The sequence below is a fragment of the Pyxicephalus adspersus genome, chromosome 2 (assembly GCF_032062135.1).
Source record: "Pyxicephalus adspersus chromosome 2, UCB_Pads_2.0, whole genome shotgun sequence".
NCBI classification, from domain to species: domain Eukaryota; kingdom Metazoa; phylum Chordata; class Amphibia; order Anura; family Pyxicephalidae; genus Pyxicephalus; species Pyxicephalus adspersus.
Genome location: NC_092859.1, coordinates 864,517 through 885,715, shown reverse-complemented (window position 1 = coordinate 885,715; position 21,199 = coordinate 864,517). Strand labels below are relative to the sequence as shown.

Genomic DNA, 21,199 nt, shown 5'->3' with positions numbered 1-21,199 from the left:
GGGTCTGCTCACCATAAATAGTCAATACATTGACATGTCTGATAAGAACAATGGTCAGCTTTACAGTAAATAGTCAACAATAGAGAGTGATATCAAGGATCACCTCCACCTCCATTCCCGCCTAAACAGAGTAATAAACTTAACCACTGCTGACAATAAAACAAAAATCTTAAAATGCAATGGCTATCTGAACCATGCTCGGGTTATATCAATTTAGAATGCTTTTGTCCAAAACAAGAACCAAAATATCACTCTATGTACTTTATAACATCAATCAGACTTATTAATTGCTGAATTCACCAACTAATGTGAACATTAACATCCACTTATCTTGGGTATCACTGAAACAGCACACAATAGTTCACAGATTTAATTAATCCAACTTCTTATAACTTGCTTTGTAACAACAAACTTCAGTGAGGGGTTCTTAAACAATTCCTTATTCCTACTAACAACTTCACCAGTTCCTACTGAGAATATATCCCAGATAATGATCCCAAGTTTATCCTCCCCTGTTGATTTAAACCGCTTTATTAGAAGTACATCCAATACACTTTTATTTTGGGATATCTAAACAACCATATGTAAAGTAATGCAAATACAGCAAATACTAAAGCATGCAATGATGTATGGTCTGTTACCAATACCCACTCAGCATTAAATATCGAATACAATATCAGTGTGGTCTCAACTTGTCTGAATGGCTGGCTCAGCCTGTATTCACTTAACTCTACTTTTACATAAAAACAGAAACAGAAGCTGTTTGAATGAACCCACTAATTTGTGTCGTGAGTCTATGGTCACCACTGTTGATTTTGGAATATTTATCTGCCTAAATATGGATGTTATATCCCCTATCAATGCATATAGATATTCAATAAAAGAAGGTTCATACACAAATGATAGCTAGTCACTCAGTTTAATTAAGAATAAAACACTAATTAAGAACATATACTAGACAATATAGGAATGCAATTCAGGAACATGTTATAGCTACCTGTAAAGATGTGGATGGGTACCCCAGGAGCCTAATTCCCTGAGAACTCTTCTACGAACTCTCCTTATTAATTATCCCAGCTCCCCTTGTATAAGTCCCATTAGGTAACATTGGGGACCATCAGTTGACATGCACCCCACTAGATTGGGATTGGTTAATGTAATTTGATGGACCTGCCAACTAAATTTGATATAAGAATCTCTTGCTGGAATCTAAGTTTAGGGGTCCACAAGAGGTCCAGCTGGGTCATTGCCCAACCCATCTGTTCAATTATGTCTCCATCTTCTGCTGATTCAGGCTTGATGGGTTTGTTGCCCCTTAAAGGTCCTAATGGTGATCTGTTCTTTCATCTGTTTGTTTGTTGTTCCTTGACAAACCAAACCCTGTATTGGTATTTACTAGCTTTTGTTATTCCTGTGAAGTCCTATAATTAGAGACCCCTAGGAGGGCCAGAGGCCAGTACAGAGATACAACAGGTTTATTGTTTAAACATCACTTTCCTAGCCCTGCATTACTGTATTGTTGGGATATCTCCTACAGTGTACTATATACATATATCCGCACACACATACCTATACATATATATATATATACATATATACATTTATATCTATCCACATGTATCTATAAATATCTATAAACAATCTTGAGGTGCAACACCCTATATGTTCAAATAATGACATAGAACCCCGATATTTATAAATAATGACACGGAACGCCTATATGTATAAATAATGACATGTAAAGCCCATGTGTATAATATTTACATAGAACCCCTAAATGTATAAATAATGACATGGGATGCCTATACGTATAAATAATAATAAATATAAATCTGCCTAAAGCAGAAAGACACATCTGACCCGTCATATGGCATCTACATAATGGAGTCCATTGTTCATTGACTGGACGCCACAACAGGAAGGGACCCTAAATCTGGCTTTAGTACACTATTGTACAGGTGTGGCCCCAAAACAAGGCTTTTCGCATTCAGTGGTGACCAGCGAAACATATACCTCTGTTGCAGAGTTTTGCTGGAAGTTGCATTTCTGTCAGCATAAACAAAAGAGTACATTGGGATAACGATACATGTAAGCACAATATGTAAATGTATTGAGAACATACAAATCATTATCACTATGTATCGTGTATCAGTAATGAACAGATAATCCTGTCCATCCACCCACAGAACACCCTACACAGAAAAGATTGGTCAGGGAAGATGAAATTATCTGGGTAACACATCCAGTTTTTACAATACATGGCACGCTCCATTTTTGTCAAAAAACATACAAATTTTACATACAATGCAAAAATGATAAAATATTAACTTGAATGTACTGTTTTTTTAATTTCTTTTGTTCATACCAAGGATTTATTGTTACTCTATGACATCAGGTAAGCGGTTAAGGTAAATATTTATGCCTTTATCTTTTCCTGGAGTGTTCAGTGTTAGGACAATCCCGCCGGATGCTCCAACAATAGTCAGCCATCATATGTACATCCCATCTACCCTGATACCGTCCTTCCATGACTTTCACATCTTGGGGGAATCATTCACCTTGCTCATCACTGACTGCACCAAGGTTTTCCCGGGAAGTTAGAAAGATGGACATGCAGAAAATGCACCTTCATGCTTATATTGCAACCAAGCATTTTGTAGCTCTCCAAGAGTTTCAGGACAATTTCTGTGTAATTATTTGCTCGTGTGTTTCCAGGAAAGTCCTTGACAATGGCTCTGAATGATAACCAAGCATAATTTTCGACTTCTGACATTGTCCTGATGAAATGTTTATCTTTGATGAGCTGCAGAATCTGTGGACCATCAAACACACCGGCCTTTATTTCTTCAAACGACCAGCTAGCCAACATGAGGAACTTGGAACATTCTCCTTCAGTTGGCAAACCTTTAACAAACTGCTTCATCAGACCCAGTTCCATGTGCACAGGCGGGAATATAATATTCTTTCTATCAACAAGTGGCCCATGTAGAATGTTTGGATCTCCTGGTTTTAGGGCAAATCTTGGAGGACAATTCCTTTCCCCCCAATGTCTCTCACAAGCTCTGCTGTCCCACATGCACAGATAACAGGGATACTTGGTGTATCCGCATTGCTGACCAAGAAGGAAGCACACCATTATAAGGTCCACACAGATGACCCAATTGTGCAACAACTCAATGACTATGTCTATTCTTCAAAAAGAGAAACTGAATGGCCAATTGGGAGTGGCCCAAATATATTGTCATTGTGGAGGAGGACACAGTTTAAGCTCCACTTTGAGCTATCAATGAATAATCACCATTCATTTGAGTTATGGATTGGAATTCCCAATTCCTCAATTTAACCAGGTATGTTATGGCAATACACAAAGCCACTGCTAATCCTAAAGTACTGCAGAAATGCAATTTCTCTGCTTGGAAAGTATGATACCTTCGTACATTTTTTCAAGTAAGTTTTTCTCACGCAGTCTTCATGCTAGGAGTTCTGAAGCCTTCTTTGATAGTCCCAAATCACTCAGCTCATGCTGATCAAATCCGTTACAGAGTCCTCTTCAAACCAGCACTGAGATTTCATCTGAATGAGCCACTGGGCTGTATCACTGTCTGTATTAGTCTGTCATTTGCAATCCCTATTTAATGTACAGCGCTACGTAATATGTTGGTGTTATATAAAACCTGTTTAATAATATTATTAATAATATTATTAATAATAATAATAATAATAATATGACAAAATGAATCAGGGGTGTTTAGGCACATAGAACGAGAAACAGCAGAGCCAGACATGATCTGAAAGTAAGGAAATGCGTGTGTAAGTAGAAAATTCTATTTTGCTTATTCACTACATAGAGGAGCACACAACCTCTGAGCACACTGTCTGTGTGTAAATGAATTGCCAATACAAATACACGCTACAATATTCTCACTAAAATAAGTGGTAGAGAAAAAAACCGACGCGATCACCCGAATCACCATAGCTATTTTAGTGGAAATGAGTGTAAAAATTGACGTCAAGAAAAAATTTGATCAAAATTATTCCCCATTGTTATTGGTAATAAACATTTTTATACAACATGGACAATACAAAGCAAAGTTAGTGTTATGACAGACTGTGGATAAGATGGTTCTCACGTCAGTGCCCACTCCTCACAGTCACACACTATATGGACCAACTGTAAGTTGCAAGCAACCTTCAACTTTATTGTAACAAACATCTAGTGTATATATCATAACAAAATATCACAGCGCATGCTCATTTACTACATTGGAACAAGTATACTAGTATACTTGTTCTAAAATAAAACTGCTTAGCTACATAGTTTCAGACATGTACAGAACATCTTGTTATTCATTAATTGTTAGCATTATCTGAGTTTAGCAGATGTTAGCAAGGACACTTATTTGGCAGAGCATCAGGCCTCTACACATAAATTCTAAATAAACCAGGAATACGTCTATCTCTTATAACTAAAAACTTGAATGAGAAACAAAATGGAGTGTCTCAGGCACTTTCAGTCACCAGATTCAGGGCGGAGTTCTCACATCTGATTCCCCCTACAAATCTTTATACAACCTTCCAATACACCAAACCCAGCATGGAGGGGCTCAGTGAAGAAGGCGGTGAATGTGTGGAGGGGTCGGATGGGGTCACACAGATCATAAAAGGAGATCTGCCCGGCCTCATAATCCAGATATATCCTGACTCTGTTACTGGAGATATCGGCAGGTAAGAGGATCTTATTACACTCATGTATCACTGAGTACTGATTACCTGACCTGACCAAACCCCAGGACTTATTATCATTTCCAATCACTGACTGCCATCCTCTCCTCTCTATACTGGGGTAACACATCCCGACTCTCCATTCATCTGATCCCCCAACATCCACATCCCAGTAATGTCTTCCTGAGGAGAAACTCTGACTGCTTAATACCTGAGGATAATACTGAAATCTCTGCGGTGTATCTGGGCGATTCTGCTCTATATCTGTCCTGGATGCAGATTTCCTGTCCTCTGATATAAGTAGATAATTATCAGCTGTGCTTACATCCAGTGATATATCCTCAGCTCCCTGTATATAGAAGTATACATTTACCCCTCTTATTATATCAGATAAACCTGTGTGTAAGACCCCAGCCACATCCACATCCCCCCCATCATGGAGGAGTTTATCATGTCTCTCTCTATCATCTCCATCCTCAGTATCACACAAGTCCCCCGTGTCTGATTCCTGTAAGACAGTCAGTGGATCCGCCATGTTACACATCTCCTCAATGTGATGGATCTTCCTGGACAGCTCATCCTTCTTTATTTCCAGCTCCTGGATCAGATCCGACATGGATAATGAGACCCGCTCTGCCTTCCCGGAGATCTCACTCAGGACTCTCTTCTCCAGGTCTTCCAGATGTCTCCTGAGATCTCTAAACAGGACAGTGACTGTGTCTCCGGCTGCTTTTTCTTCTACTTTCCTCCTGTGTTCCTGCAGACTCTGCACTCTTCCCTCCATCTCCTCTCTCCTTATCAGCAGTTTCTGCAGAATATTTCTCATTTTATTCCTTTTCTTTCCAGAGGCCTCATCCAGTGACTCCATCTCATGTAAATGTTCAGACAGATAGAACATTCCAGCTCAGCTCTAAGCAGAGAGAAATGAAAGTCTCTGATATTACTGGAACTACTCTGTAAATTGTTTCTGAGAAACAAGATAAGGTTTTTGACTTTTGTACAGAACCTTTACCAACCATAATCATGGTTTCCTCCTGCAGCAGAGTCTGGCATCATGTTCCTTGTATTGGTGTGTCTGCTATGGCTGTGTGTCCACATAGTGTGTGTCTATTCTAACTATGGGGTAACATGTGTGACTAAACACTATACTGACTGAGTATGAAATGTTTCTGCAGTGTTTTCTCTGTCCTTGTTCTAACTCTATTTGTGTTTTGGCTTTCTTCTGTGTTTGTATTCTCGAACAGCAAATCTTTGTTTATACCACATGAGAATGTGTGAAAAACCTTGGTAGTGCACCATTCACTGGGTGATCCATCCTCCACCCATAACCCATTATAAAATCACAGTACAGATTTATTTTCTTCAGCATATTTATATACAATACCTTTTCAAATGACGATTATATTTAACAGGTTTCTATACTATCCTGTACAATTGTTGGCGGGGCTCGACATTTACGTTAAGGCCTCCATTATTATCCAGGCTAGCAGCATAGCAGATTGACTCCTTTTAGGTTAGAGAATTGTTCACTTTGTCAGTATGACCCCATATCATCCAGTCTAATAGAACAATACACTCATTTCTTTTACATAGGAGAATTCCTTACATAAACTGGCAATGAGATCCCACAATTTTCAGTCCAACAGAATAGTAGAGTGAGACAAGCAGACCATCTTAGGTAGAAGTAACATTAGACACTTGTGGCTGTAAGAACTGAAATCCCCACCATATGAGTGGCACCATCAATACCATCTAATGGAAGTGTTGAGGCAGAAGCAGCAGCCCATTGTGATTGCAGAAGTATTCCCGGGCATTCTTCCCCTCAGGACCAGGCAACAACATATAATAATATCAGACACCTGAGGCAGGAGGTAACAACTTGTGACAGGCAAAATATTGGGGTGGTTAAAGGGGTATAGTCAATGGGAGTACTACTTACAGTAAATACACATGTCACAGTCCTTGTACCCACAACATTCTTTGTAACTGTTTAGCGACCTGTTTGTAACCTCAGGACAAAATATCATTTTACATAGCATGAGCTGGTCTTGACGACGCTTGTAGGGGACGATTGCAATATCAGCTCCAAGATCTGGAATTAGTGGTAGGAACCTTGGATGAGTCCCCCCACCAAAAAATAAAACAAAAAAATGAAAAACAAAGTTTCAGAGGTAATTGCAAAACCCAAGGACAGCAAAACATTTGGGAGTTTGTTCTGGAACACAAAACATTTATTTATTATACATATTAGAAATGAGATTTGTGTCCACATATGCCCATAGTTCAGCAAAGGCAAGGCTTTATATTGTAAAATTGTTTTCTATGATTGCTTTGGTTTTTGTTTTTTCAAATTGTATTTATATTTAAAGATGTATGAACAGAGCCACAAATCAAGTTCTGTTAAAAATGGATTTTCAGTTTTGTAATGTCTAAAACTTTTCAGTTTCCCCTTAGGCCAGGCCTTACCGTTAAGACAAAAAGTAAGTTATAAATAATTGTGCTTAATTTTTTTTTATCAGGCAATTCAGAAGAACATATGACAGATAATGTAAAAGTGTTGGAATGACCCCATGTTTACTAAAAAGAACCCACATATGCAGTACAATACCTGGTACAATCAGCTTTTTGTATTGCTTTTAAAATTAATAAATGATAATATTTATATTTGTTGGTAGGGCCCATACTTACATCAAGCAATCACCTTATCCACTCAAAGTGAAGAGCAGTATTGCTGCATTGGTATTTTTAAAGAATATGTTAACTGAATAAAAATTCTTGTCAGGGCCCCAAATGGCAGTAAAAAGTCAAAAACCATGGGAGAAAATTTGGCAACTGGCCCCATTTTTTAAAACCATATCTGAATTATCCCTCTCTTTCCTTCTCCTCCCCGCCACGACTTATCCTCCCCTTTAATCCCTTCCTCCATATCAAACATCATTCTGTTGTATCATACAACAGAACTAAGGCTACATACACACTTGCAATTGTTCTCGTCCGATAATCGGTTCAAGGCCGTTATTGTTACGTGTGTACATCGTCTGAACGACCATCCTGAGGGATCCACGCACTATGGACAATGGACTGACGAACAGTCCTAATGGAAGTGAAGGGGAAGAGCGCGCAGCAGGGTGCCACTCTGTCGATCTCCCTCTCCATGGAGCAGATCGGTGCTGTATGTACAACAGTAGTTCATGCATCGTGCAGTAGTTTGTCGTTGGAAAGGATCCTTTTCAACAACAAATTTGCACGTGTGTATGCAGCCTAAAAGAGACCAAGGAAAATTGGATAAGAATAATCCAGAGACCTTGGGGCTAACTTCCTCAGTCTAATTGCAAAACAAGCCTCCCTAATTCCAACAAGCCTCCCTAATTCCAACAAGCCTCCCTAATTCCAACAAGCCTCCCTTGCTGGAAAAGCTTATAAATGGACACAGGCTTCTAAGACCAACACATACAACAAAAAAAGATCCAATCAATATGAAACAAACACTAAAACCATTGATGAGTTTGGCTCTAAATGCTCTTCACAAACATCTCAAATGAGTAAAGATGACAATAATAAAGGATCAGGACAGGGAACTAAAAGATAGACTTGTAGTCAATGAGACATCACTACATCAGGTACAACAACATAGGAAACGTTATAACACACAAACTCCTGGAGAATGTCTTACATCCATGTTACAAGATACACAACATCCAACATGTCACTTTATTGACACCCACACAAATTCCAATGGAACAAGGACATCCTCTAAAATCACAAATAATAATGAGAACCAAGCACATGGTCACTCTGAATAAGACACTATACCCTCATAGGCTTCATCACTTCCATCGTCTCCTTTATTAGGCAACAACACTTACTTAGCAACACAGGGACCCCAAAGTCTGGGCCCAATGAGAAACTATGTCCACGAAAGTCCAAACATAAACAATTAAGGGTAATTAGTTTATCCAAACATGCTCTAAGCAATGATGAGTAAAACATGTTAAAATTAGGCTTAAGTTTTTGTCTCTTTGAGCAATAAATTGATAAATTTGAATTTATTAAAGCAGTGCAACTATTTCTGAGAAAATTCTTTGTTAAGGTCCTCTTTGATGAAGCACCCAATGTACAATGTTCATTGCCTTCACATATATATGAAGGATCAGCCAATCAGAAAAAGGTAATTAGAGATCTTCAAACTAATTCTAAAACTGTAATAAAACCCTTGACAAGGGTGGGGAGGTGGTCATCATGGATAAAGTAAAATATGAACAAATGTGCCTTACAATATTAGAAAATCATGAATGGTATCAGGAAAACTTCCATAAATGAAATCCAGAAATCTAGAAAGGCTATAAGTGAAGGGATAATTGATAAAAAAAATTGAGTATTTAAACAACCAAAACTACCAACCTTTTATCCACTGCCTAAAGTTCATAATAAAAGAATGATGGACCCACCGGGACGTCCCATTGTATATGGCATGGGTAACAGGGATATAGGGAGACCCTTTGTTTATGGACTACCATCCTATCTGAAGAATACTCCTGACTTCTTAAAGGTACTAAAAGGATTATGAGTACCGAGTGATTCCTTATTGGTGGCAATGGATATTGAGGCTTTATACTCCAGTATACCCCATAACAAAAGATTACTAATAGTGAATTATTTTCTGAGAGAAACTAATCAATCTCAGAACAAAACAAATTTGTGTTATCACTGGAGTATATACTAACAAGGAATATGTTCATTTTTGCAGGAAAGACCGACCTCTAGATATAGGGAGTGGCAATGGGGACCTGTTGTGACCCAACCTACGCAAACCTGTATCTGGGGGGATTGGAGAGGGAACTCTTTTCAGACGAGGCTTTGTTCATGTATTTCGGCCACATTTTGTTGTGGCGGAGGTACATCGACGACGTCCTTATCGTCTGGCAGGGCACTATTATTGAAATTCTTTGATAAAATCCAAAATGTAAGCTTTACTATGCAATGTTCCCTTTCAATTTCATTTTTCGATACAGAAATCCAAATTAACTCTGACTTAACAGTGTCCTCTAAACTATACCGCAAACCTACAGCTGGCAACAATATTTTGTCAGCTAGAAGTGGACCCTTGAAAAGAAGCATACCATTTTCAGAGTACTTAAAAATTAAAAGGAATTGCTCCAGAAATGATAACTTTGAAAAGGCGGCGAAAGACTTACAGAAAATGTTATTACATAGAGGATACAAGAAAACTCCTCTTAAAAATACTTCAAATACTGGATCGTTCAAAAATGTTATTTATTTCTTACTTTAATCATCAAATATTCCTCCCAACACAATTTGCTGAAAAATATTTGCAATGAATTTTGGCCGACACCAACTGAAAGGATCTGCTTCTACTTCTAGTTCCTCGAATGCACCCGGACTTCTCCTTCACCAGAGAGACAGACGTCTGGAGAGATATCCCAATAACACACACGCACACAGTATGGTCTTAGGAATATACTCTGATCCTTATTTGACAAGGCGGTCTTTTTATACACATAGGTATACAAGGGGTGTTGTCATTATTCACATACAGATGTTTAAGTTTTGGCCATATATAGTGTTATTTGATACATTGCAAGGCATACAAGACATACATTGTATTTCAAAAAAATATGAATTTTCGCCATCTAGTTACAATTAAACTGAGTAGATAGAAGAGGAAATACAACTCCTTATACAAATATATGGCTCAAATTAGCTTATACAGACTTTATTTAACCCTTCAATCCCCTCTTAAGTCAAGAACATGACTTATTTTCTTCAAACATAGAGAGGTAAATAGCATACTTTTGTCCAGGATCTGTGGGCTTTGGACACATAGCACGGAAACTTTGTATAAGGAAAGGAATACATTGGATACAACAACATAAAATAATCAAGGAAGCAATTAGAATTACAATACTGATAAATAATGTTCTTAACCAACTTAGGTCCGCCAGCCAGCTCAATAACCAGTGCTGCCAGGAGGATGAACCAAAATCCTTCTTGATATTATTAACAATTTCATGTAATGCTTGAATATGGGACTGATTTGATCTGGAATGGTCAGATAAATTAAAACAACAAATTCCTTTAAAATCTTGACACCCTACGTTATGTTTAAGTAACAAATAATCCGCAGAAATCTAGTCTCTAGCACTGCTCCTCCTAATACTTGTAGATCTAAGAGCATGTTTAATAAGGCGGTAGAAATATGATTCAGAGATTTCGCCAGGTCACATGCAATAGAATTTATAGTACGAGTATTATATATATCCAGTCCAGGCACTCCCAATATAGAGGCCCCCAAACTCATATATTCTGCACAGCTGAGAAGGGGGAGAGTCACAGTTTTCTGATAAAGTCTTGGTAACTGATCTTTGGGTTCTCCTGATAGGGGGTTGTCAAGGAAGGGCCAAAGTCAGCCTGGATAATGCACAGGGACCTCCAATAACATTGGCAGGAATATAATTGTAAGTGCTGTTACCACATGAGAAAACCATCCCTTAGGGAGCATTATATTATAGATAAAACTGGGAGTCACAATGGTCTTATTACAACTCATGGAATTGTCCAGGGAGCTAACTATCCAACCATTCTTTTTACAGGTGTCATTAATATAATCATATACACTATTCTTAGGTAATCCTCTTTTTATGTTTCTATCATCACAATATAAGGTCATATCCTGAGAAAAGGTAAAACAGGTCTCTGCTGCAGTCACATTAAGAGTAGTTATTCTAATATTATCCCAGCTATATCCTAATTTCTGACATTCCCCACAGAACTCATACAAGGGAAAAAAAGAGTTTGTATTTTTAGTCGTTGACCAGACTTTAAGGAGGGATTCATCGGGTGTAGAAGAACCAGGGACCCTTTTCACTCTGCTAGCGTGAATCCAGATTTGAGCTTCTTCTGTGAGAATCGTTGTTCTGGTGACTGCTACCACTCGGGTGGGTGGTCCAAACGGGAACTCTGTTTTCGTCCTTTTGCCAGGCACTGGACTATCACTGCGTTGCCAGGTTGGAAAGGATGTGTAGGTTCCTGTGGAGAGAAAGGAGAGGCGCAATCAATATCTTTTTTAACTTGATCTAAAGTTTCCACAAGTTTCCTCACATATTCTGCCTGTACTACTTCTAGATCCCCTTTTTCTATCACGGGGGCCTTGGGACCCCAAGGGGTGGGGAAAGGTCTTCCCAGTAGGACCTCAAATGGTGAGTAACCAGTATTCTTGTTAGGCTGCATCCTAATTTCTGATAGGGCTACAGGCAAAAACATTTTCCAATTAGTGATTGTGCCTCCAGTAATTGTTCTTATTTTTTCTTTAATTGTTCTATTCATCCTTTCTACTAACCCAGAACTCTGAGGGTGATAGGGGAGGTGGAACTTCCAGCCAATCCTAAGGGCTTTGGAAAGCTCCTTACATACCCTGGACGCAAAAGCTGGGCTATTATCTGAGTTAATCTGAACGGGATATTCCCATCTGGGGATAGTTTCTTGTAACAGAATCTTTACCACAATTTCTGTGGTTTCATTGGTAGTAGGAAAAACCTCTGGCCACCTAGAGAACATATCCACAATCACAAGGGCATATTCCTGCTTTCTTCCTGTCTTTGGAATACGGGTAAAGTCAATTTGTAGGTGAGTGAATGGTAAAGTCGGGTAATTCAGATGCTGGTGTTGGGCCTTTTTTTCATATCCACGTCTTTGTGCAGACATATGTTGTATATGTATGTTTTTTTAGTAAGGCTAAAACATTATGTGAGGTATGCAGAATGGTAGGATGACCTTAGGGTAATAGGCGTAGCCATCTCAGCAACCATGGCACAGGCTACCAAACTGCTGAGACACTCAGGCATGCCCTGAACCTGTACCGGAACCACTTTTGAGAAAAAAGCAACAGGGCGAAATTTGCCTCCATGTTCTTGCGCCAGGACTCCTGCCATGGTTTTACAATTGTCCCTGGCAAATAAGTGAAACATCACGCCATAGTCGGGTAGGCCCAGACCAGAACTTGAAAACTTCACACTTTCAAACGACCAAGAACTTGCAACATTTCATTAGACCATTTATTAAAATTAGACATCTAAGTCTTAGTGGCTTGTCTCAGAATATTGTCATACTAGGAACAATCAGCTAGCCATTGGCGGCAGTAACCAATCATGCCAAGAAAGGTTAACATGTCTTTCTTGGTTTGTGGGCCGGGCAGACCTAGTACAGCAGTAATTCTGGCATGGCTGATTTTCCTCTCACTTTTACTGAGAACAAAACCCAAATAATCAACACTTTCAGTACACCATTGTAATTTTTTCCTTGCCACTAGACTAACACAGTCCTGGCAGGCTGGCAGGCCTCCGGAGTAAAACTACATATGAGGAGATCGTCCACATTTTGTAGAAGGACAGAACCATGAGGGGCAGTCCAAGGGTGCAGTGTAGTTTGACTGTCAATATTTTTATTTTTATTGAAATATATAAGTACAAAAAAAACAATAATATAATCATAAGATAAAAGATAAAGGCCAAAGTATAATAACAAGTGACAAATTATTATGAGTGTACAAAATTTAACTTTGAGTAAGAAATCAACCAATGCGTGGACCACAAAAATGTTATAATCCAGGCAAATCTAAGCATTAGTAAAAAACAAAGCCGTACACAAATAATGTTAGACATTAGTGCGAGTCAAGCCTGCGTCCCCTTTATGTAACAAAGACAGGAACAAACATAAAACAAATAAACTACCAAGAAGGGGAGGGAAGGAGGGAGAGGAAGTTGATCATATTATTAAAACTAGTATGTTATATCCTTTGTCGTTAGCTAGAACTATGAATTACATATTGTTAAAAACAATCCAAGGCTCCCATATATTTTCAAATTTATCCAACGAGTTCTTTAGGGTATGTGTCAATCTGTCATTGACCATAATCCAGTTCAGTTTAGTGAGTATAGGGTCCAAAGATATCAAGGGTGATTTCCATGCTTTGGCCAGGGAGATTCTACCTGCCAGTAATATCAATCTGATCAATTTTTTTGAGGGACTTGGAAGGGGCATATCAAGACTTCCAAACAGAGCAGCTTCAACAGTGCTACCAATCGATTGATGGAAAATGCTAGATATGAAGTCAAAAACCTCATCCCAAAACTTCCTGGCTATAGGACATAGACCACCATATATGCAGCATAGAACCTCTGGAGTCGCAACCCTGAAAACAAAAAGGGGAAGTTGAGGGGAACATTTTCGCTAGCCTGTCTGGAGTGAGATACCACCGAAGAGCTACCTTATAGTTAACTTCTATGATAGCCGAATTCAGGGAAATCCTGGAGAGGGAATCCATCCTATCCCACCAATCGTCCAAGTGCCAGGAAATACCCAAATCAGATTCCCAGTCCCTCATATATTGCAATTTATCGGTGGGGGCTACTAAGGCCGAATAAACCACCGATATTTGCCCTTTGGTAGAAGCTAAAGAAAGGCATGTGCTTTTAAATACAGAAGAGCGCAGGGGTCTCGGGGCAGCTCTGATTACCGTATTAATATATGACAACAGTTGTCTATATCGAAAATGTTCCGTATGGGGAATTTCAAAACTACTAACCAAATGTTCCCAAGAAAATACTGCACGGACATCAATTAGGTCCCGCACCCTCCTGAAACCCTTGGAGATCCACCAATGAAAATTGGCTAAATTCAAGCCCGGTGGGAACTCCGGATTATTCCATAATGGGGTTAGCGGTTTATGAGGTGAGAGTAGTTGCGAACAGTGTTGGAATTTGTCCCATACCTGAATGGAGTGGGACAATGCCGGACCTAGTATAGACCCTCGCCCACTTTTTTTACGCCACAAAAGGGATTCTATGGAACCCGAGAATTTATCCTGATTTTCTATTTCCACCCATTGGGGACGGGCTCCATGCAAGGTGCTCAATGAGGTTTGTGCAACCTGTGCCGCCACATAGTATTACTTCATATTTGGGACCCCCAGTCCCCCCCTCCGTTTTGGTGCGAAAAGAGTGTTCTTTCGTATTCTGGCCTTCTTCCCCGCCCAGATAAAATGCATTATTTTAGACTGTAGGAATTCCAACTCCTTTACGGGGACCTGAATTGGAAGAGTACGAAACAAAGTATTCTGGGGAGTAAGTTCATTTTAATAGCCACAATCCGTCCCAGCCACGATGGGGGAGCACGAGACCACCTACGGATATCCGCATGAAGTTTTTTAAACAAACCTATGTAATTAGCTTTATAAAGAATGTTATATGTAGAAGTCAACCTTATCCCCAAATACTGAATGGACTCCTTTTGCCAACTAAAATCAAACCTGCTCTGCACACCCTCCATTGTCTCCAAGGGGATATTAATATTGAGGGCCTGGGACATAGATTTATTCACCTTTAGGCCAGAACAAAAAGAGAAATCATCCAAAAGAGTCATTAAATTGGGCAGTGTTGTTTTTGGAGAGGTAATAAACATCAATATATCATCAGTCAAAAGCGAAAAATCCCTTTAATATTGAGGTCTATATGTATAGCAATAGCTAGGGGCTCAATAGCTAAGGCGAACAAGAGTGGGGAGAGTGGACAACCCTATCTAGTCCCTCTTTTAATCGGAATGGCGGTGGAAAGAAATCCCCCTACCGATATCCTTGCTTCAGGGGAGTCATACAATGCCAATAGTAGGTTGATAAAGTGGGTCCCAAATTCCATCCTAGTCAAAACCCGAAATAAGTATTTCCAAGATATACTATCAAATGCCTTTTGTAGGTCGAGAGCAACATAGCTTTATGTGGGAGGCCCCCATCCCAATTAGAATGAACTACTGAAAAAAGGGTCTATTGCTCTTCTTTTTTGGTCCGGGGCCTGTCTATGTTGCAGAAAGCCCACCTGGTCCGGATGGACATATCCTCCCAGAAATGAGCCCAATCTCATTGACATTATTTTCGTCATAATTTTAAGGTCACAGTTGATTAACGAGATAGGCCTGTAATTAGCTACATCCGAAGCATCTTTACCAGGCTTGGGGATCACACTTATATAGGGTCTATTGGCGTCTCTTAACAGGGAGTGTCCTGCACGCAGATAATTAAAGTAGGCTATCAGGTGTGGCCCCAAAATAGGACAAAATGTTTTATAGTATAAATTAGAAAAACCATCCGGGCCAGTTGAGCTCCCCAACCTAAGAAATTTAAGCACCCCATTCAATTCCTCAACTGTAAATGGGCTTTCCAACATTGCCTTGTGTTTAGGAAGTAGTTTAGGGAGGTCGAGCCTGTTAAGAAACCTGTCAATGCTTGTTTCATTAATGGAATCATCAGAGCTATACAACCGGCCATAAAAATCTTCAAAAGCGGCCAGTATTTTTTCTGGGTTTTGAGATAGTCTACCATCCTTGACCTTAATTTTGGGGAGCGCTTGTGATTTGGGTCTGGGGGTGAGTTTATTAACTAAAAGGCTACCGGGTTTATCGCTTCATAGATAAAATCTATGAGCTGCTCAGTGGATCGATTTTTCCGCCCTAGCTGTGAGAAGTAAATTAAGTTCTGTGCGTTTGGTCTCCAATTGAGACTTCAGCACGGATTGAGGGTTAGTCTTATGTTCTCGCTGCAGCTGGTGGTATTCCTTAAGGCCAGTTTCAATCAATTTATTATGAGCCTTCTTGCGTGACGCCCCTAGCTTGATCAGCTCCCCCCAATATATGCTTTATGGGCTTCCCAATTAATAGCCGGAGACGTTTCGCTCGACACATTTATCTGGAAAAAGTTACTTAGCAAACATTCTATCTCCCCCTTCACTAGCGTATCTGAAACCAAGCTTTCGTTAAGTCTCCAGCGAAACCCAGACTGTGGGTGATTAAAGCCTGAAAGGAATAATGCCAATGGGTCATGATCAGACCAAGGCGTAGACAAAATCCGGGCCCCCAGGATATTGGGAAGCACGCAAGACTGAACAAAACCATGATCAATACGCGAGTACTGGCCATGGGCTGCTGAAAAATATGTATAGTCCCTAGCTGATGGGTTCAACTCCCTCCAACTATCAATCAGGTCATATTATCGCAACAGGAGCGATAAACTGTGGCTCTTTTTCGGAGGGTCCCTATATCTGCCCGGTTTAGATTTATCCAAAATATGGTCAAGAGCCAGATTGGAGTCCCCTGGCAAAATCAAGGAACCCTTCACTTTGGGCCAAATTTCACCCAGGAAGCTGTGGAAAAACGCCACTTGGCCTTCATTGGGTGCATAATAGGATACTACTGTGATAAGTTGTAAACCAATATAACCAATGACCACCAAAAACCTGCCCCCCGGGTCCCTAAAAATCTCCTGAGGTGAAAAGTTCAAACTTTTATTAAAACATAGGAGAACCCCACCTTTCTTTTTATCAGAATTGGCAGTGTAATAAATAGGGTAGTTTTTATGAAAATACCTCGGAGCAGAATTGTAGGTAAAATGAGTTTCCTGTAAAGCTAAGATATCAACTTTTAGGGATTTATAGTAATGAAATGCCTTGGATCTCTTGATGGGGGAATTAAGGCCCTGAACATTATGAGAAAGCAATGTTAGCTCAGAAACGGTCACAGGTCCAGCATGAGAATTAGGCAACATCGAGAAAAAAATAGCAATATGATCATCAGTGCACTTCCTCTGCCAGTAGGAACAACAGGGAGGGCACTACCAGGAGACAGACAGGACAAACAAGACCTACTAAATTAAATAGACAAAAAAAAAACAAAAGCACACGGTATAACCAACAGCATCGAATGAAACCAGAGAGGATTGGGTGCTCCCCCGACTCCCGGGAGACACATGCTCCCGGACCTCGAGGGTCAGCCTCACCCCCTGTGCTCCCAGGAGCTCTGTTGAGCTCCATTTCGTCACAGAGATTTCCTACAGGCCCGGGTAAATCAATAGGGCCCGAATTAAATTCCCTGTAACTGGAGGGCATGTGTAACCCCCCCGGATCCCACTCCTCTAAAAAAACAAGTATGAACGCATCAGATCCCCAACAAGACAGATTGCAACATAATATGCACAGAACAAACCAGGGGAGCCTCATGGATAAAGATGGCTCGGCAGCCACAAAGTAAATAGAACAATGAAGCGATAAACAGTGTCATACAATCTAGCCTCGGATTATGGAATTGGAAACACCCCCAAGACGAGGTAAAATCGGGGGACCCATTAAGTTAGAGCCAAACATGTTTAATGTGACAACCATATCGTGAAAGACCCCTAGGAATTAGCCAACAACAACCGTTAACCCGCCTGGGTCATAACTAACCCAAGCACTCCAACTCAGGATTAAGTTAGAAAACATACAAAAACAGTGCCAAATATATAATGGAGTCACAGTCCCATCAAAAGGGTCTCAGAGGTGATAAACATGTCATCAAGAACTGTACATCATGAGGTAAAACAGGATTGCGTCCAACTCAAATATTCAAGATGTTTTCTGTATTTGTTTCCCCGCTGCTTTTGTGTTATTCCACAATGGATACAATAACATGGATGCCTCCTTGTCTGAAGTAGACTGTACATCTGCTCTCTGGAGTAAGTCCAGATCTCGGAGGAGTCGTTCCCCCTCCTCAAAAGATGAAAAAGAAAAAGTTTTCCCCTGTAGTTGAAAAATCAATTTCAAAGGGAAGGCCCATCTATATTTGATCTTGTGGTCAATCAAAATTTGCAATAAAGGCTTAAGGGCTCTCCTACGTTGGATAGTGAATGGTGTTATGTCCGAAAAGATTTGTATCTGGTGACCCTCCATCTCGATCAAATCCAAGCCCTGGGTTACTTTCAAGAGTGCTTCCTTAGTAGTAAAGTAGTGGGGTTTAACAATTATATCCCTGGGTGGGCCATCTTGTTTAGGGGCCATGAGAGCTCTATGCGCCCTGTCAAGTAGTAATTGTGATTCTGGCAAATCTGGTAGCAGATTGTGAAGGAAGCGTGTCACCGCCTCTGTAACATCCTTAACCTATTCAGGGAGACCCCTGATCCTAAAGTTATTTCTGCAGGATCTATTTTCCATATCGTCCAGTTTAAGCTGCATGGCCTCAATCTGATCGTGCAGGAACTTTATCTCTTTGGAATTCTGATTAACACAGGACACCATCTCATCCACTTTTTTTCTCAAACATATCAATTCTAGCACCTAAGGATTGTAAGTCCTGTCGTACTCCCAAGGTAATTTTTTCAGTAACTTTCGCCAGCTCAGACTGCAAGAGGCCAGCTAAATTCAAATAAAGCCTGCTCTCTGCTTCCGGAAGCAAAGATGGGGAGAACATGTAGGAGGATCCTGCAATAAAGCAGAAAATTTGGAACCATGATCAAGCTGGTGCAAATTGTGAACGGGTGATACAGAGTCCTCTCCCTGCATGCTGGAGTGACTGTAAGCCGTAGGTGAAAAACCTGGAGAGGGGGGTAGTTAAGAAATCTGAGGGCTGGGGACAGCCAGCATATCATGGCTGGCCTCTGGGGAACTGTGTGGCACGTGTTTCTCCCCTCCTTTATCCCCTGGAGCCCTGCTGGTACCTGAAGGGGAGCCGCTCACTCCCTTCATCTCTTCTGGAGCCTCACATCCTCGTGGCTCCCGAACGGCAGCCATCTTGGGGGCTGGAAGCGCCGTCTGAGACCGGGAAACGCGGTCTTTTGCCTTGTTCCCGGCTTTCCCCATCATCCTGCACTGAAGAGCCGGGTACTAGAAGAGGAAGCCGCCTGTGGGGGACGTGGCTGCCGATCCTATCCGCTGCAGGGAGCCTCTATGGGAACCGGAGAGCGCCGAGCCAATCAGCAAGCAGCCAGCTCGGACGGGCGGCGCATGCGCACTCCGCGCAGTGTAGTTTGGAGGACAATGGAGTAGACTACCGGGGAATCTACATAACCCTGAGGCATTCTACACCAAGTATACTGGCGATATTTAAATGTAAAAGCAAAAATTGGTCATGACTTCTTGTCAACTGGGATAGAAAAAAATGCATTCTTTAGATCAATACCAGAGAAAAACTCTGCATGGGCAGGAATAGCTGATAGCAGAGATGGCACGTCTGGAACCACAGGGGCTATGGGTATGATCTAAGCATTTACTGCTCTAAGATCCTGGGCAAACCTAAAGGTATTGTCAGCCTTTCTACACTGGGTTGATAGGTGTGTTGTAGGGAGAAATAATTTCCTCAATAACCCCTGCCTCAAGAAATTCCATTAACATTGGTTAAATTTTCTTTTCTTTCTCTGGGGAAAGTGGATATTGTTTAATGTAGACAGGTGCAGTGCCGGGCTTAAGCATTGCCTTGTATGGTGTAAAAAAGATTAAGCCAACACCTTGGTCAGTATTTGCCCAAACCTCAGGAGGAACCTGATCAAGTAGCAGATCCTGTGGTTGGCATTCCAGATAAAAAAAACAACCACTGTTTGGCACATGAATGGGCATAACTGAGGATGTGACATGAAAGTGTCCAGATTCACAGAACAATTTGGGATAATCCTGAAACAGTGTGTGAACATTGACTGGTGATTGTATGGATGTTGAACTGGGAGAGGAGAAGTTTTTTAGGATCTTGTAGGTATCCCATTAATTCCCACAGAGGGCTCAGCATTCTATCTCGGACCACTATAATAATCTTCACATATAGTTCTACTAGTAGCACTAGTAGTAGTAGAATCTACAAGAAAAGTGAGAAGACGTCCCTCTATGTTTAACAGAATCAGTGTCTCCTAAACATAACCCCTTAACCATGTCCATATGGAAGGTGTCATTAGCCCCTTCCCGAGGGAATGGATTTACACTCTTCATCCCCTCTGTCCATCCTGTCATATTATCCACTCAGGCAATAACTAAATAATAGTCTGTGCCACAGACATGGGCTACATAATCCTTACATGTTTCTCCTACCTCAGGGGGAGGCATTTTTGTTTTATTCTGACTAATTTTTGAAGGTATCCTCCCTTTTTTGAGGGATCGGCCAAGACAGGGAACACAGTTATTGTGTACTGTTAGTGCTCACTTTATCTATCGGTTCTAGTAACCAAGAGCTCATGTGTCTTAGGAGTAGCCTAAATTATTCAAAGTTTCAGGCTCATGCCTATAGTCCTGAACTCATAGTGTTTTTAACTAAAATAAAACATCGGGGGTGCCTCTAACTAACCCAGGCTCATAACCTGTCCTGGGTTTATATTATTACCTAGGTAGGATGAGAAAAGATCTTAGAATAGTATGTATTCTGTCTCGGCAGATTTTCAAACAGTGGAATAGCCTTCCCGATTGCCCGCCCAACAACTCCTGAATCAAGTCCAACTATATACAAAATTTATTTATAGAGCTTTTGAGAGAGGCACGTAGCCGTAAGAATTAGGCGCAGTGACTACATGACCGGGGGCTGGGCCTAGCCCAGAGCTTTTAAGGGGTTAAGAAAAAGGGTAGTGTTGCCAGAGGGGGCTGGGCTAGTGTACAACGTGGGATAGGAGGAGATTAGGAATGGGAGA

General features: G+C 40.6%; 1 protein-coding gene across 1 annotated transcript in view; it reads right to left on the bottom strand.

Annotated features, from left to right (window-relative positions):
• Positions 1-4,181: 4,181 nt before the first annotated feature.
• Positions 4,182-21,199, bottom strand: part of LOC140324871 (E3 ubiquitin-protein ligase TRIM11-like) — an 18,894-nt gene continuing 1,876 nt past the window's right edge. The window contains exon 2 of the mRNA XM_072402994.1: positions 4,182-5,590. Within this exon, the coding sequence (XP_072259095.1) occupies positions 4,538-5,590 (1,053 nt within the window). The 3' untranslated portion in view covers positions 4,182-4,537. The remainder of the gene's footprint in view (positions 5,591-21,199) is intronic.